Below are 17,677 nucleotides of genomic sequence, written 5' to 3' on the forward strand. Positions count from 1 at the left end.
GTGTTTGTGCCTTAGAATTAATAATCTAATATATTTACTTTTGTAATTTTTTTGCCCTAAATCTACACCAGGTTGGCATCTAAAGCGAGTGCTCATGCTGTAGATCTACTGTTCGGAGAACAATTAATCGTGCCTACTGACGCAGGGGACGTGGAAGAGCTCGGGGATGTGTAGAAAGCACGTACGTACGGAATGTGCTTTGTTTTCGTGCAACCTCAATTGAATGCATTTAGGAAGTTTTAATTATTGAGGCTGTTCTGTTTTGTTGTAATATTCATGTGTGCTTTCTTTTATCTACAGAAATTAATGTTTCTTTGAAATAGTAGGAGTGCAATAGCAGCAGCACGTTGGGTAATCACGCTACATTAGGACATCCTGTTTGCTGTCCAACATCAACTTGGCGACCATTAACTTTATTGTACGAACAGGACCAGAAAAAACAAACAACCTAAGCCGAGTTAAACTTACTGAGACATTGCAGTCATTGCAATGGTCAATGTACAAATCAAATTAAAAGTGATACAAAGTGATAAACCTTGCTATATCATTATTTTGTAAGCCAGATTGGTGTATTATTTGTATACATTAACAAAAAAATAATGTTGGTAAAGATGCGTGATGTGGATATGCTTAGGTGAATAATGTCCTGTTTCGTCCGCAAAGAATTCTGTTTACGGTTGCTTACAGAGTATGTGCTGATGTACTGGCTGTCCTCTGTAAACCCAGTCATAGACAAAGCCGTGGACAGGCACTGAACCGAGAATAAGCAGGACTGACAAAATATTTAATAATTTTTAAGTCAGGTAAAGTCAACTGGTAATAGGTGGAAGAACGTGTTTACATGTCAGAATGACACGACAAAGGTGGATAGATTTTAATCATACGCAGAACGTCCAAATAAAACGGACTAGTCTAGATATTGTTAGCTAAAGTACCTCCAGGTATAACCCAGTTGTAATTAAGATAGGAAATATGTAATAGGATGATGAAACCGTAACTTTTCAATTCAAGATCAGTAGATCTCCTGATATGTTTGGACTATGTGATGCTGTGATGGTAAGAAAAGCATTACCTGGTCTGTTTTACTCGACTGCATTTTCCATTCTTCCTTGTGTTTCCAGTCAGAGCTATGTTGCCCCTTAAGGAGAAGGACAGGACAATTGTACAGACTCTGCTGAAAGCAGGCTGTTGCCCACGTTGTGTGCTTCGATTCTGTTGTGTGGGTCTGCAGTCTGCATACAGACAGCCATATCAGGTATTGCTGTTGCTCTTTTTTATAGATACACTCTTGATATTCTCAGTTTTATTCAGTTCAATCTACCATATCTAAACTTTGCAAGAACATTTTTTTTTGCATTTTAATTTAAATTTAATTTGCATTTGTTTATTATTTTAGTCTAAAATAATCCTTGTTGTCAAAATGGAAATGCCTGATCTAGATCTAAGTGCTTTTTCTTCAAGGTGCAGCTGTGTCTAGTGGCATAAAGACTTCTTATTTATTCCCTGCAGATACTGGAGGATGAACTGCACCGTTTTGCCAAACCAGATGAAAGTAGTAACCCTACTGCTGCAGCAGAAGAAGAGGAGGACCCCCCTTGTAAACGAATTAAGCTGGAGGGAGCAGAGATCAGTGTAGCTGGTGAAAAGGGAGCTGCTATTCCCCTGCCTGGGGACAGCTTTGACACCCAGAAAAATGAGCAAAACGTTTGTGTGGTGTGTTTGGGAGTGCTTCAGGACTTCTGTGACAAAGACTTTGCCCAAAAAGTAAGCTCAGACATCCTACATTCTTCTTACTGTTTCTTTGTAAAATGACAAAGAACAGAAGTGTTTGGAAAGGTTGTGACAAAGCCTGTTGTGCGAAGCTTATATTTCTTTAATAAAGCAAGTCCATGATAATAAGAAACAAAACAAAAAGTTGTAATCATATGGCCTACACTGCTCTGCAGTTTCCTGTTATGCACTTGAGATGGACGCAGTGCTTCACTTTCCCCTGATAAAAGAACTCTCAAGGTTAACAGACTTTAAAGAGAAAAATGAAATGATGTAGAACAACATTTAAAAATCACTGTTCTGTATTTGTAAGCTAAAATACGTGCTGACAATTTAAAATCATCGTGAATACAGTGAAATGTAAAGTGAAAAAGCCGAAACTGGTAATGAAGAAAGGTGTTCAGTAGGGTCTTGTATTTTGATGCTTTTTTGTTGAACCCTCCCTCACATTATTGCTACTGATAGATGTCCCGGGCAGTGGATTCCGCTGGCTACCAGTTCAACAGTCTAGTTGTGTCAGTGTCTCTTCCACCCCAGCTGTCCGTGAGAGAGGTGAGTCCTGTCTGTCTGTGCTGCTTTGTCTAGCCATTCTCCAATCTGAGAGAGTGATCATTTTCATGCATCTCAAGGCCTGTGCAATGTCCATGCTATAACTACATTCAAGAATCTAATGACAGATAAAAATCGTACTTGGAGGTTTTACAGTCTGTGTTATATGTGCTGTATGTAGATGGCCAGTCCTGCCATTTTGGCATAAAAGTTGTATTAGGGGGTTTTGTGTTGGTGGTTTTATGGGGATGCATTCCTAGGGTAGAAGTGATGTTTGCCTGTATGTGCATGAGGTGTATGAGGTTTATATCTAGCGAATGGCCAGGCCGTGGTACGTGGTAGAGTTGTTATACCCTGATTCTTTGATCTCATGTGTGATAGGCACATATAGTGGTTTGTGAAGGAAACGTATCTCTTTTCTGGTATGCTATTTTTCTGTAGGTGGGATCTCTACCAGTTGATCACAAGTCAACTGGTAGAATATGTAGTCGAATATGTTCATTCTCAAAAAGAACTCTTTGCAAACAAAAAGAGAATGAGGGTATCGCAGCTCTGTTGGGATATTAACTTGATTGATTGTGGAAAAGTGTAGGGCAAAGATGAGATTTTGTGGACATTACATGAATGTATGATGTTACAGATTCAGCTTTGTTTTTATTTCCATATTAAATGTATATTAGTACAGTATATTATCCAGATGACCTTTTCTTGTTCAGTTTCAAGGTTCTCCAGTAGAGAGCAGTCAGGTTCTTGAAGTCTTAGTGTGCATTTTTTTCTGTTGTGTGGTGGAACTTGGAAACAGTGGAAAATGTGATAATACTTGATTTTTTTTCTATTCCATTTGAAGTGTGTGGTGAAAAGGTCTATCTTCATTCATGTTAAAATAAACAAAATCATTTCAAAATATCTTTGTTCATTATAAAACATGAGAACTACCATTATGTCATTTTAAGAATTTAAGTGGTTTATTATTAGAAAAGTGTTGTCTTATTTTATTAAAAACACAATAAAGGATCTTTCTCTTAAGTGGAAAAAAGTGAGCAAAATAATGAAGTAACTAAAAGATAAAAATGAACAAAAGGAAATATGACAAAATAAATGGCTATGATCACAGAGGAGGTTAACATTACTTAAAAATACAGAAGTACAAGAGGAACATACAAAGCTTTATATGCCAAAAAGCCATTTTAGGTTTTTCTTGGACTATATATGGATTACTTGAAGTTACCAAGCAAGCACGCTGAAAAACTTGCCAACGTGCCTCTTGGGCTGATTGCATAAAAATCAACCACTCCTTCTCCTGAATCATGTTACAGGCAGAGGTGGTTTAGTCATGGGAACATCAAGTTTTTTGGCTGCTGAGGCATATATTCCAGAATGGAGGAAGCTCTGGATGCAACTGGGAAATTACAAGCTTGTTTTCTTAATGCACAACTCTTTAAGAAGGTGTGAGGTTAGCTGTGGAATCTATTTAAAGAGAAACCATGACAGTGCTCACATTCATTTCACTTTCCAGTAATGCGTATATTATGAATATAGCCCTTTGGATGACCATTGAAACCACATTTCTATGTGGCTGTATTGTGATCTTATGAAAAGGCAATCAGTTCTTTTAGAGAGGACTAAATGTATGGGTTATCTTGGTCACTAGTACATTTTCACTCTAATGCACTAAACTCCCCTTTTTAGAATGCGTTATTGAACTAATATTTGAACATGTGTTCATGCTTCCTGTTGTTTTACAAAATGGAGAAGTGAAACGAGGATTGCAGAGCTATAGGTTTGGGTAATACAGTTTACCAACGCCTGCACATCTTTTATTTGTGTCATGATGAAGTTGAAAGCTGGTACATGATCTTGATGTGTGGGTGATCCAGATGTAGGTCCAGACTATCCCTCAGGTCTTTTCTTATATTGGTGACCTTTCATTTCATATGGGCTGCCTACACAGGCCGTCGCCGCCCACTGATTTCATGCTGAGCATCACACATAGTTTTGCAGTTTTACTTCCTTGTGGATGTAGTGTTTATGATCTAGAACTTACTAGGACACTTGTAAGAGGCTGACACCAATGGTCCTTTCTTGCCTGTTCTGTAATCTGAAGAGTTCACTTGTGAAATTTGAAGTTACTGGAACGGTTGCTGAAAGAGTGTTTGCAAGGAAGGGGAAAGAGTGCAGTGGTCTTGAGTCTTAGGACCTAGAATCTAAGACCTAGATTTTTTGCTCACATTTTGGAGCAAAGCTTGCTTGTTAGAAGTGCCAGCAGTCATCTGTTAAAAACAAATTCATTATCGCTGAAAAACCAAATCTGGGAAAGCCACCTCCCGCAAAAAATATACTTATGTGCACAACTTTAAATGGGATTTCGGAATGAAATATCAGACTTAAATAGCAGAAAAATATAGTTGAGCTGCTTTATTAAATTCAGATCCAGAAATGTAATGTTGTGACAAATCTCTTAAGTTCATATGAACCTTGCTAATAATTGGGCAACGATCTAGCACTTTACAAGAAAAATATGGGCTTACAAGCTATTAATCCTGACAGTCTTTGATTTTATGTTTTGTTTTCTCAAATTTAGGAGCACACCTTGGACAATTTTGTTATACTGTGCTCCTCTAATTACACGAGGTAGTGTCGTCAATGATGCACTGGCTTCTGTATTGTTGCAATACTACAGACAGGGAAAAAACCACCTGGCTCACCTCACAATGTGCTTCTAAAACTGTTCTTGCGTCTTTGTTTTTCATCTCTGGGGTGTGCCTTGCTCTTACCAGCATTCTGTATGGCTGCTAGTAAAGAAGGAAGTGGGGTAGGTAATTGCGTTACTGCTTTTTCTTCTTCAGCATTTATTATTACTGCCTGTGTTTTCTATTTTTTTTTAGAACTCACTGCTTTCTATTAGGAACAGAAACCTGGCACTGTGCCACACACCACATGCTTGATCAAAGATTAACCTACTGTTACTTAAAATGTTGCTGTACTTTTTAGCTTCTAAAATTTGGGATTTTACTTTGAACCAATTGCTTAGGCTGTATTCCAATGACAAGAAGTTATGGATCATCCTCATTTAAGGTCTCTTAACCAGATTCACAGTTAATTGGCACTCTCCCTTTACCAACTGTATGCAATGATATCTTCGTATCTTCCTTTTTTCTTTACTAGAAAAGTCTACGTTACATGCTGTGGTACTCCATTTTCAATGATTTATTTGTAAAAAAAATTAATTGCGCATTATACGTCTTTTTTAATTTCTTTGTTTAAAGAAAAGCCATAAAGCAATTCTGTCTTTTGGGGAAAAATGTATTCGTGGGGCCTGACAAAATGAAATTTAATAATACCATTTCAGCTTCCTCTCAGTATGTAATTGCTTCTTGGTGGTTGGTTGGCGAGCACAGCCATTTGAGACCTTGATGTCTTTCGTGAACAGGCTGAAGGGACTTTGTCTGGGAAAGGATGACGTAATCCAGATCAAGGAGGCCTACAAGTGGCTAATCCACCCTTTAATCTCTCAAGAGCTTGGAGTACCTGTCAACGGCAAGGCATGTGCATCATTTCCCTTCATTATGGTGCTCACAGGAGGAGTGGTTTCCTTGAAACTGTAGGGCGTGTCTGCTGCAATGACACTACCGGTTTAAGTACAAGAATTTTGTGTTGCTTTGGGCGGAGCGTGAGCAGAAGTGGCAGGGAATATTCTGCTGATGTGACCTAAATGTGCAGTACACATGAGCTCCAAGATTCAGTGTTCGATGATGTAACTCCATTGAACTGTGCCATGGGAAGTGCTGTCATTCGGGTTCTACATGAAATTGAAGTCCTGACTGTTTGGTTAGATCCCAGGGCACTGCTCGAGAGTCGGAGCGTTTACACTGATGTCCTGGCTAAATTACAAAGTTAGGTTTGCTTTATCTGGCTTCTCACGTATTTCCCCTTCATTTAATTGATCCTCTCTTCTATTTATTGCATATTAATAAATTGAATCTGATCTGTTATATATTGGCACTTGTGTATTGGTTGATGAAGTAGGTTCACTCCTACATGGAAAGAGATCCTTTGAGATGAAAGGCACTATATAAATTCAATTTAAATTTAAAATATTATTAGTATAAATAAGTTAATATAATATAGATATATGATATGTATGTATGGAATATATATATACAGTAATACTAATGGGTACTGTATATATATTCCACAAATGGGAACATATGTATACCCCTGTTGTATTGTGTCTTGTTGATCTAATTGTAGCTGTGATGTTTTCTTCCTCAGAGCTCCTTTGAAGTGAGCATAGCCTTTATACACCCTGAGACTGATGGGGACTGCCATTTCCTGTATGTATTCAGGGCAAAAAAACAGGGTACAAATTGTGTTGCCAAGCCTTCAAGACTTTAATTGTTTGATTTAAATCATTTCCGTACTTTTGAAATTATTCTCAACACTGGATTTTTCAAATGAGAAATAAGAAAATAAGATGATATCGTGCCACTTAATGACAGTGAAGACTTTTTATACAGTATCTTTCAATATAACTATTAATTGGTTAAAGAGGAGTTTGTTGGTAGGGTCACCTTTCTCCAGTGCAGACTCATTTGTGACAAAACTCAGCAGTTATTGTTATCTGATTAATATCTTGATTGAATAATAATAATAATAATAATAATAATAATTGCTTATACTTATATAGCGCTTTTTCTGGACACTCCACTCAAAGCGCTTTACAGGTAATGGGGACTCCCCTCCACTACCACCAATGTGCAGCATCCACCTGGATCTCTTTTTCATATTTAAAAGATTTAAATAGCGTGAAATATATCAGCATTGCTTTAAAATGATTTTTTAAGATTATGTAACTGTAATACTTACATATTATTCATTTTAAACCATAATTTTAATTCACCTCTTGTTTTCCTAGTGCTGCTGCGTGCTCCGACTGCTTCAAACCAGCCAAGAACAAACAAGTAAGGGATACACTGTGCTGGACAAAAAACATTTTTTGAGAGATTGATTTGTATTTTTGGAAGAGGGGTTGGGCACATAAGAGTATAAAATGCAGTGCTTTTGCAACCAAAAGTACAAATGTTTCCTGTGTTTTTCTGTCATTCGAAACACTGCATTCAAAAGCCATTTTATCTTTAGTTTGAGTTCACAGAGGGTTGTTCTTTTAGTAATAAATACAAATGCTCCACTGGACTTTAAATATATTTTTCCATAAAAAAACTTTGCTTCTAGTTTTACATTTTATTTAGAATGTTAAAAGGAAAAATGCATCATTTCACAATATTCATTTCAATGTTTTGTTTTGCATGTTTTCCATACAGATATATTCATATGAAAGAAAATCGTTGTAGTGATTTGTTGGAAAGACCTTACCAGAATAAAACCCCAACAAAATGCATTATTATATGAATGTAATAACAGTGACATGCTTGAAGACAGATTACATATGAAGGAGTTTATTTAATGTATCGCACAATCAACTTCCAGCTATAAATTACACTCCTTTCTATGAGAGGGCTATCACTGTACCATTATTCATAAACAAGCTTCTCTAGTTTAGTTTTATTTATCCCTTTATTCTTCTTATGTCACAGTGTTATGTATGTGCTGCATTTTTATGTCAATGTGTAAAATTATAGATACATGCAGGTCTGGAAAGTGTTGCAGGACAGCCACCCTCCTCTGTTGCCTTGACATGTCTCTTGTCATGATAGTTCTGTTCATTCAGCATCACACGAAATCTGAAACTCAGCAGTTGGGATGATCATCCCCTGACAGGGTTCTAATAAGCAGACACACTTTCTCATGATAGTCAGAAAAGGGAGTAAGAAAAAGAACAACCGGATTTTAAATTAGTGTAGCAATTGTGTGGACATTTGCATTATTCCAGTACTGTGTAAAAAAGCTTTTAAGACATGTATTTTTAATACAGCAGGTGGTGCGTGCCTTCCTGTTCATTGTTGTTTTTCAGTTACCTTTTTACAAAGGAATTCTCAAAAGGTACATACCAGATAAAACCATACATGTGCCTGTTATTTTTTCATCACGTTAGCTGTGATGTAGCTGTTAGCTGCCGTGTGGTCTAATGGTTACAGACAGGAAGTTACATGTTTACAAGAAAATATTTCTTCTTAGGACCTGAAAAAAAAAAAACAGGTCTGTGGCACATATTGTATAAAGGTATCTGTCTGGAAATTCTACTTCTAAAACTAAATCCAATAATTTAAATTACACTTTGCACTTAACATTTAAAAATATTTTCTTTCATGTTAGTCAGCATAAGTAATGGTGGTGGCTTATGAGGAATAATAATAAGTATATGAATAATAATAATATGTTGTCACCTGTTTCTGCTTTTCTTTTGCATAGCTATCAGGAATTTTACTGGTTACATAAGATCAGCAGCATTTGTAATTTATATTTTTGTAAACAAATAGTTTCTGGATTTAGTTCATTCTTCAGTAAGCATTGTATTATGTGGAGGCAGCTCATGCTGGAGAATACTGAAACCTAGCCTGTAACCTTGAAGACAAACCCACTTAAAGTAAACAAGCTACAATTCGATTTCCTCTTAACTTTCAGTTTAAAAAAAACCTGCTGCAGGTTGATGCCGGATGATTTTTTTTTATTGTGAAGAGGAATGCATTTAGATGAAATGATGTAATATAATGTATGCCACATCCTTCTTCTCATGATTTGTGTGCTTCTAAGAACATGCTTGTTTTTGCCTGTTTGTTTGTCTTTGCAGTCTGTTTTCACAAGAATGGCGGTGATAAAGGCTTTGGAGAAGATAAAAGACGCGGATTTCCGCAAGTAAATTGGTTTTAAATCTTACCGTATTGTTTCTCAGTATTGCCCCCCTCTGTTCAGAAATAAGCTGCAGAGGAATAGTCTCAGGGAGTGGCCTAAAATCAAAAGCACTGTATTAAAAAAAAAAAAGTTTGTAGATCACAAATTTAGAGAACCGTATATTCCACCTGGGCTAAGAGATTCAGATTTAACTCTGTCTGAATATGAAAGCAGCTGTATGTGAACAAGCTTTTTAAAAAATACCTTATTTTTACAGTGTATCTATAATTTGTAAATTATTCACGGTTTGTATAATGCATTTTCTAACATTCTTGCAGACCTATTTTAGCTATTTAAATCTAAGGTATATATACGTACATGGACGATTAGAGGAGTTATGTAGGATTAAAATAGTCATGGACATACTTAACTGACCGTCTATATATTAAATAAATGAAAGTATGCAATTTAGCTGGGCGTTTTTTCTAAAATCTGATTATTGCTGTTGTGTGAGCTTTTGTGAAATGAAAAGAGATTATCTGATGGGATAAGAAATAAGATGGATGTCTACATGTGCTCTTATTTTAACAGAATTTAAAATTTTGTTTTCAAATTGAATGTTCTGTTGTCTTTGTGTCCAGACAGTTTCCCTGTCCTCCATGCCCCCCGGTTACAAAATGTGTTGCCCAGGATATCCAGTGTCTTCATTCCCCTGTCTTTATTGCTGGTACATTGTTTTAAATTTGCTTTAAATTTGCAACAGTATTTTTATGTTTCGGGGTTAAAAAAGAATCAGAATTGATGAGTGCATTTCGAACCACAATAAAAGTCAAATGTTCCTGTAACTTGTAAAACCTCCAGTTTACATCACCAAATAGATTAAATTTCCAAGTATACGCAGCACCTTTTTCTGTAACATACAGAACGAGGCAACAAAACCTCCGGTGAGGTGAAGCGGCCCTATTATATTGTAAACAAGCAGGCTTCTGAATACATCTCTTTTAATCTAAAAGAAATATAGCTCTCAATTTAGAGACGGTTTTGCCAACAAATACGACTTACTTGTTAACTCTGCATGTAGATCACGTTAAAACATTTCTGGGGTGTAATGTCTGCTGCACAACCTGGACTTCTTTGCTCGTACATCACATTACGTGAGTTATTACAGTGACTAGTGAGCAGGAAGGGCTGTTTCACGTTGCAGTTCGTGGAAACACTTGCTCTTGCCCATGGCGAGACCAGGGGTTTGCGGCAACATGGGGATTTACAGCACTTTCACAAAGTTCACAATTTTGTGCTTAATTTGAAATGTGTAATTTTTTTCTAAACTGCCAATGTATTTGTTTTGTTATCGACCTCTCAGTACCCCTTTCAGGCTCTACTGTATGTACACTTACACGCTAATAACTTCAGCTACCCTTGTATCTTCACTTAATGTCATAATTCTGTTACAAGCTCATCTCAGATTAGAAGTCACCTAGTTGGCATTGAATGCAGTTCACTTACTCAACCATTCCACTCTTCTCAGATTACTGTCTTTAATTCTTACTCAGGATTCACAGGTGTAAAGGTTGTGGTTCCAATTTACTGTACTCTAGTACACTAATGCAGTTTCTGTGGAGAGACCAGACGAAGTATTTTTTTGCCTAAATGGGATGCTGAAGAAGTCCATAAAAATAAATGACTGCCTGTTTTCCTTGTTTAGAAGAAACTATAAACATAAAATGAATTTTATCTGATTTTTAAGCCGCTCCTTTTAACAGAAGAACATCAGAAGATGGTGAGCTTTATCAATCTGTGGATAGTATTTTAGGACTAGGAATAGGTATTTGTTTCCAAAATGTTCTGAAAGAATTCTACAATTTCACTTTACAAAAACGGAACAGCTTTGTCTTCCTTTTTTTTCCATTTTCTCAAAGTGAAACCCAGATTGCTTGTCTGCAGTCGACATATACAGTACCTTGTATTACAGCTCTGTTATACTTGGATGTAATGAAAATGATGTGGCTTACTCCTGTGGCATTTCTCTTTAGATGCTTTGCATTACCCTAACTTATATATATTATATATATATACTTATATTAATTAAAATAACATTGTTCTTTCTGGCTTTAGCTTTAAATGTACAGAGAGGCTTTATTTAGGGAAGTAGGCAGCAGAGTCTCTGACTATAAGCTGAAATGTGCTTCACTGAATCTTCATTAAATCTTTTCATGCTTTTTACTAAAAACGTCCAGAGATGGGTGAAAGTTTCTGACAGTTTTATTTTTCCTTTGCTTTCAGGCCATATATAAGATCTCTTATTTAGGCTTGAGTGTCAGAATACAAGATTGAGCTATGTTGCCGAACAAATCTAAGCAGGAAGGATTTATTGTAAGGCTACGTTTAAAAGTTACATTTATTTGCTTTTTGTTAGGGTAGGACAGAAGGGTTTAATGACCTTATTTCATCCTTTGTTTTAACACTGGGAATCGGTATCAGTACTTAGCCTGATGTGTTTTCATGGTGCTCAACAGGCAGATACAACAAGTATTCCCGGACACTCCCGCAGACTCCCTGGGTGATCGATGGAGAAAGGAAGATGGAGTCCTCTGTGGAGGAACTCATCTCAGACCATCTCCTGGCCACCTTCAGGGCTGACGGTGAGCATGTTCCGTGAATACCACAGCCGCCAAGCGTTTTACAACCTTCCGTTTTTAGCAGTGTCTGCTTCCCGCTTCGGCTGCATTCCAGAGTCTGCCTTTTCTCGACTAAGTGCATTTAGTGCAAACGTTTAAAAAATGGGTTGTTTAAAAAAATAAGAAATAATATTCCGTCGGTTCCGTGTTCTTTTAAGATGACCTGTGCTTGCCTGTGCTGTTTTTTAACCTTCCGATTTGCAGTTTCCGAATAAAGGGAGTCATGGATTGTGTAGTCTTCACCACTGACCCTCATCACTTTTTGTCTTCTGTGAATATTAGAGAATGGGGAAAAGTTAGTGATGGGAGAATGTCTTTATTACCCAAAATACCTCTGACCCAACTTGCTCTTTAAATATAGAAATCCAATTCCGTGCTCTGGCAGGCCCATGTAAAGATGTTAATGAGCATGCTGTGTAACATTTGTGCCAATAGCTAAAACAGTTCTGTTTTATAAATGACACGGATGCTCATTTTAATCTGCCAGAGAGCTGTGCTGTACAGGACAGTGGCTCTGTATTTGACTCGATATATGCAAATTTAAACATAAATCATTAAGAACAAACTTTAAAAAATTAACACGTGCATAACACTCAATATCTAAACTGAAGTTAGGGATGATTTAATGATATTTTTTTTTTACTTGGTCATCTGACGTTTGTAATTTGTCCTTTTTTGAATCTCTAAAGTAATAAAAAAAAGTTTTTCCAAGTGTTAACAAACGTGAAATGGGCATGTTAGATACATATGTTTAGAATGCCATCTTAAACGGTATGAAATTTGTATTTAAATGTTGTATTTTTTCCTCTTGCTGATATTTATGAAGATTATAACTGTGTCAGTTTAAAATATTATTTTTTCTCTGCCAGGGTTTAATTTTTCATCTTCAGGAAGGGAGGATGTTGATGTTCGCACCTTGGGGAAGGGTAATTCGTTTCTCATTAGATAACCATTTAGAACTGCCTTTTGATACTTGTTGAAGAACTAGTGACACAACCACCACCCTGATGTGAAATGCAGTGCAGTTTTTTGTCAACAGTATTTGTATGCGATTCTCATTGCTATAGTCTAATTTAATGTATAAACAGTTATAAAACAAAACTAAAAGACGGAAAAAAAGTTGAGAATCCAGGAGAAAATCTAAAATGAAGAAAGAGAAAACATAAGGGTAGGAACTATTTAATTTAAAAATAAACAAAATCGTCCCTCTGTCTTGGCTGACAAAGGTCTTGGAGCAGATCAATTTCACTTGGCCGTACTGCTCTCCCGAAGAATAATATCTACCAATGAATGCAATAATAAGAGATTTAAGGGGGCTCTGCACCCAATGTTGTAAAGGAGATGTTTTGGCTGCCTTATGCCAGCAAAAGATGTTATGTGAATGCTGACCGTGATGTGGGAATCTGGGAAAAGTGATACCAGTGGTGTGCCACAGGGCATTCCCAAAACCTGTGTGTATGTGGGTTATTCACTGAGCGCATCTGTGACGGAGAATATCTGAAGCAGTGCCCTCATGGAACTGTCTGTCTGAGTTTTAAAAGATTCCATAATCGAGTTTAAAATGGGTCGGCTGGCATTCTTTAGAAGAACAGAAAAGCTTTCGTCAAACCACAAACATCTCAGGCCTACCACACAAACTGTCTAGTTCTCTGTCCCATTTTTTGTACATAAGATTAAAAGTCTGGGGATGGGTTGAGATTACCCTTGAAAAATGATTTGAGAGCAGTTAGCCACTAGATGAGAAGGTAAAGCACACCATGGTCAGAAGAGTTTGAGATTTATAACTTAAAAATCTGGAAGGTGCAAGTTGTGTAAGACACTGTTAACCCACACAGGATTTGAGAGTATAGCATTATTATGACATTTAACATGCTCACAATGCATTATTCGCTAGTAATGTGTCTCCAGTACCGTCCTGTGTGGCTTGCCAAGCACATGTGAAGGTTCAGTGATCTCATTGAGAGCTGCATGACTCCTGCTAATTTATGCTTATTCTGCTGTGGACACTCACACATCACTGAAGTGCAAACTATGCTCAGCTTTCCAATGCCTCTGCAAAGATCACAGTGATAAACTGGGATCATTTACAAATGGTGCTTTCACTTCAGGAGGTGATTTAAAGAAAATAAAAGACTTTGGAAGACTATGCCCTTCAATTTCATACATTGTTTTCTCTTTGCTCTACTATAAGTTTACCCTCAAGTTCTGCTGATTAAATTGCAGAACTGATATAGTTATGTTAAGTAACTTTACTGTGGTTTCTGCAGTTTGTCCTCTTTTCTGTGCTGATCAAACCCATGAAGCATTGCCAGGGAAAGCACTCAGTTACTTTACTTACACTTTAATCTTATAATATTTGCCAGACCGGCTCAACCTGAAGCCCATCCAATCTGATCCATTGCAGTAATTTCATATAGACCGCTCTCTAGTTGTTATATATTATCATTTAAATAATTAAAGACATGGTTAAAGAAAACTGTAATGGTGTGAATTTATGGTGTTGCAAGTTGAGTACCTCAACTGTAAATGGTAATAATAGTAATAATCTAGAAGTTTAGACCTTGGGTAGTTTTGTAATTGTGTTGTTCCATCGTGATGAAAGAGATATTTCTCTTGCTGTCTATACCACTATGAGGCCTTCTTCTCAGGAAACCGAGGCCTGTTATTTATATCAGAGGCAGGGGCCCGTGCATGATGCTATTTTTAAATTTGCTGTGTATTCTTTCATCTTCAGGAAGGCCCTTTGCAGTTGAATTACTTAATCCTCACAGAGCAGTGTTCACGAAAGATGAGATCAAGAAGCTTCAGGAGGTACTGTGCTATGTTCAGACATCTCTCCAAGAAAACATTAATGTGCATTTGATTGAGTGCTGCCTTTTATTTTTCACAGACAATCAATAATTCTTCTTCTGACAAAATAAAAGTACGGGACTTACAGATTGTAACAAGGTAGGTGTTTTCCCCTTTTCCTTCAAGTGTAATATCTTTCTGCTTGATTCTTTTGATTGTTTGTGATTGTAGTACATATCTGTGAGTTCAGTCAAATGGAGGCAGTTACCAGTGAAGTTATCAAGCTATCAAAACTAGTGCTGAAGGCAGGGCTCGGATGTCTCTTTCTGTTTCAGAGATGCAGTGGGTCATATGAAAGAAGGAGAGGAGGAGAAAACTAAATCATACCGTGCTTTAATATGGACTGAGAGACCTATTCAGGAACATGATATAGAATTCATTAATGACATTAAGGTAAGGTAGCCTTTTTATATGCAACTATGCAGTGTGGATTCTACAATCACTGTTGCTAGTCCTTAAAGGAAGATCACTGTTCAATCCATGTGTATATTGTGTTTATTTTCTTTTCTGTAAACATGGTTTGACAGGGTTGATAACTTTGCAATTCGAAATAAATAATACGACTCGAAAGCACTGCAAGAACATTTAGGCATTAAATGAAAATCATTATGAAATCGGAAATGTGTAACACTTGACTACAACTATGGAAGTTGTCTGCAGTAGAGTTTTTCTTTAGCTTTTGATTAGGCCCTGTCCAGAAACTGTGTACTACTGCTCTCAGCCTTTCATGACCCTCTGTTGACGAACACTTTCCTTTGTGCAACTATAGGAATAACTCCAGGCTGCAGATTTCCTAAACCCCCAGAGTCTAAGTTCAGAGTTCATTTGACTGTCTTTTAAAGGGGGTTATTAAATCACATTACAGACAAATGTCATTGCTGAAATTACACTAACAATACAGTAATGGTAGTAGAGATATTGGACTATAACAAACAGTAAACTGGAAGAGGCTGAAGGTATTTGACAAAGAACGATACTGTTGTTGAAAAGTACTATAGCAAAAAATAAAACAACAAGAGCATGCTCCGAGAAGGTTGTTGTATTAGAACCCTTGTGATGTTGCCTGCAGGAGTTAAGAGTAAACCAGAAGACTCCCCTCAGAGTCCTGCACCGGCGGCCCCTGGCTGTGAGACAGCGTGTCATTCACACCATGAAGGCCCAGTTTCTGGACGAGCACCACTTTCAGCTTCACCTGAGGACACAGGCAGGGACGTATCCTGCTACACACTGCTGGCAGTTTCTCACGTTTGGCCATAGAATTAACCTTCGACATTCAATGGCTTGTGTGCAAGCAGAGATAGATAATGGAAACTGTCAAAGAAGTTGTGGGGTCCATTTGGTGGAATGTAATTTTCCAGTGAATATTTTTCTATTGATTGTCCAAATGATAAAGCAGTAGTTTAACTGGGTAAGAAGACTTTTTTCAATCTTATTTTAGATTTCGGAAAATGTGAAGGACTGTTCCTTTTGTACTTGTATCAAGCTTGTATTGATAATATACAGGAAAAAGTCAATTGCTCTTTAACATGCATTAAGCTACATCAAAGAGTTTGTCCATGGGGATTTTGGCCGAACAAAACCGAACCTCTGCAACCTGATGAAAACTGTGACGGATATCCTTGAGCTAGATGTTGAGGTGAGAATAGATTACCCTCTGAACAGAGTGTGTTGTTTTGTCCAAGTTCATTGTTACATATGTTCCTGTGTTACCATTTTATGTGCATACTGTTAAGGTCACAAAGATGTCTTTCTTCCACCAGTCCAGTTTTACTTGCTTAAGACCCTTGCTCTGCCTTTCTGAATTTAAAATATTGATACTTGCTTGAAGATAGTACTGCGGTAGTAGTACAAAACCTGCAGTATGCTCAGCTTCCTGACAGTCAAATTTGGAGTGGACTTTGGTAAGTTACTCCAGCTGATCAATAAGGCAGTAAATGGTCTATCTCCAGATCATTTTAAGACGTTACTGAGGTTATTGTTCATTTGAACAAGTAGGTCTTCTTACTTGAAGACCTGCTTATATGAAAGCCACACATTTGAGAGTTATCTCCAGCTCAGCACCATGTCCATTAGAGATTCTGCAACTATTGATATTTTAAACACTTGCTTTAAGACTTACTTTCTCTCTAAAATTGTATAATGCATAATGTAGTTTTACTATCATTTAGCTGTTTAAGTTTTGTGATTTTTTCTATTTCTTATTTGTTGTGTACTAAGATGTGTACAATTGTATAGCACCAATTATTATTTTAGTGTATTCTGTGGGCTCATATTTCCAACCAGCAAGGAAAAAATGGCTGCAGTCTATGAAGAAGAAAATATTCAATGAAAATGTGGTATATATATACATAATAAATGGTTGTTTCTTTAAAAACACTGATCTTTGTGTTGAACATAATGACATGAGGTTCATATAATACATCAATAAAAAAAGTTCAGAAAAAAAGAATGTTTTGCCAGTGTAATTTGCTGGTAGTAAAAACTTAACACCATACAAATCTAGATTGACATTAATAAGTGTTTTTTTTTTTTTCAGTCTGTGGATGTAGACTGGCCTCCAGCGATAGAAGATGAAGACACATGAATAGCACTTCACACTTTGCCTCAACAAGAAGCTAGACCCGAAACCCTGTACTAGAGATGTTATATTCTACCCACTTTGAAGGGCTCTTGACTGTTTTTGTTACATCGTACTCTATATGTATTTCCAATTTCATTTAAAATACATACTAATGTCCTTTATGATTGGTTAAATAGCTGGAAGAACAAAAGTAACAAAATATTATGTTTGCTGGATTAAGTAAAGATCCCTTTGAAATCTTACTATGGGTATTTTTCAGTTTTGTTTTTTAGCAACTTTTTAAAAGGTAGGTGAGCATGTATATAGTTATAGGCTTGAACTACACAAACATAAGTTCCATTCTGTTGCTAATTGGTAGAAAACTGTTTTAGCTTGTCCTTTCCATATCTGTGAGTATTGACAGTAAAAATGCATTTTTAACATTTTGACAGGAAGCCAAAATCTTTGAATCGCTTATACA

At 36.8% G+C, this 17,677-nt stretch overlaps 1 protein-coding gene across 5 annotated transcripts; it reads left to right on the forward strand.

Moving 5' to 3' along the window:
- The first annotated feature begins 55 nt into the window (after positions 1–55).
- pus10 (pseudouridine synthase 10) lies at positions 56–17,459 on the forward strand. Of its 5 annotated transcripts, none has more exons than XM_088610064.1 (18): positions 56–181; positions 1,122–1,255; positions 1,510–1,764; positions 2,236–2,322; positions 5,097–5,131; positions 5,750–5,861; positions 6,592–6,653; positions 7,235–7,280; positions 9,068–9,132; positions 9,750–9,835; positions 11,625–11,750; positions 12,656–12,712; positions 14,521–14,597; positions 14,677–14,735; positions 14,912–15,029; positions 15,706–15,848; positions 16,173–16,272; positions 17,173–17,459. In XM_088610064.1, the coding sequence occupies exons 2-18, from the start codon at positions 1,130–1,132 to the stop codon at positions 17,218–17,220; spliced, it is 1,602 nt and encodes a 533-aa protein (XP_088466190.1). In that variant the 5' UTR covers positions 56–181; positions 1,122–1,129; the 3' UTR covers positions 17,221–17,459. The 5 variants fall into 5 exon arrangements, with proteins under 5 accessions (XP_088466190.1, XP_088466192.1, XP_088466193.1 ...); XM_088610066.1 differs by lacking the exon at positions 56–181 and adding an exon at positions 191–351; XM_088610063.1 differs by lacking the exon at positions 56–181 and adding an exon at positions 446–634.
- The last annotated feature ends 218 nt before the right edge of the window (positions 17,460–17,677 follow it).

This window comes from Lepisosteus platostomus, chromosome 17, assembly GCF_059453375.1.
Source record: "Lepisosteus platostomus isolate fLepPlt1 chromosome 17, fLepPlt1.hap1, whole genome shotgun sequence".
Lineage (NCBI taxonomy): Eukaryota > Metazoa > Chordata > Actinopteri > Semionotiformes > Lepisosteidae > Lepisosteus > Lepisosteus platostomus.

Excerpts from the sequence above, each read along its gene's own strand:
- pus10 (XM_088610063.1), top strand. Across the intron at positions 6,654-7,234 it reads GATGGGGACTGCCATTTCCT|TGCTGCTGCGTGCTCCGACT; the intron begins GTATGTATTCAG and ends TTGTTTTCCTAG. Across the intron at positions 16,273-17,172 it reads TCCTTGAGCTAGATGTTGAG|TCTGTGGATGTAGACTGGCC; the intron begins GTGAGAATAGAT and ends TTTTTTTTTCAG.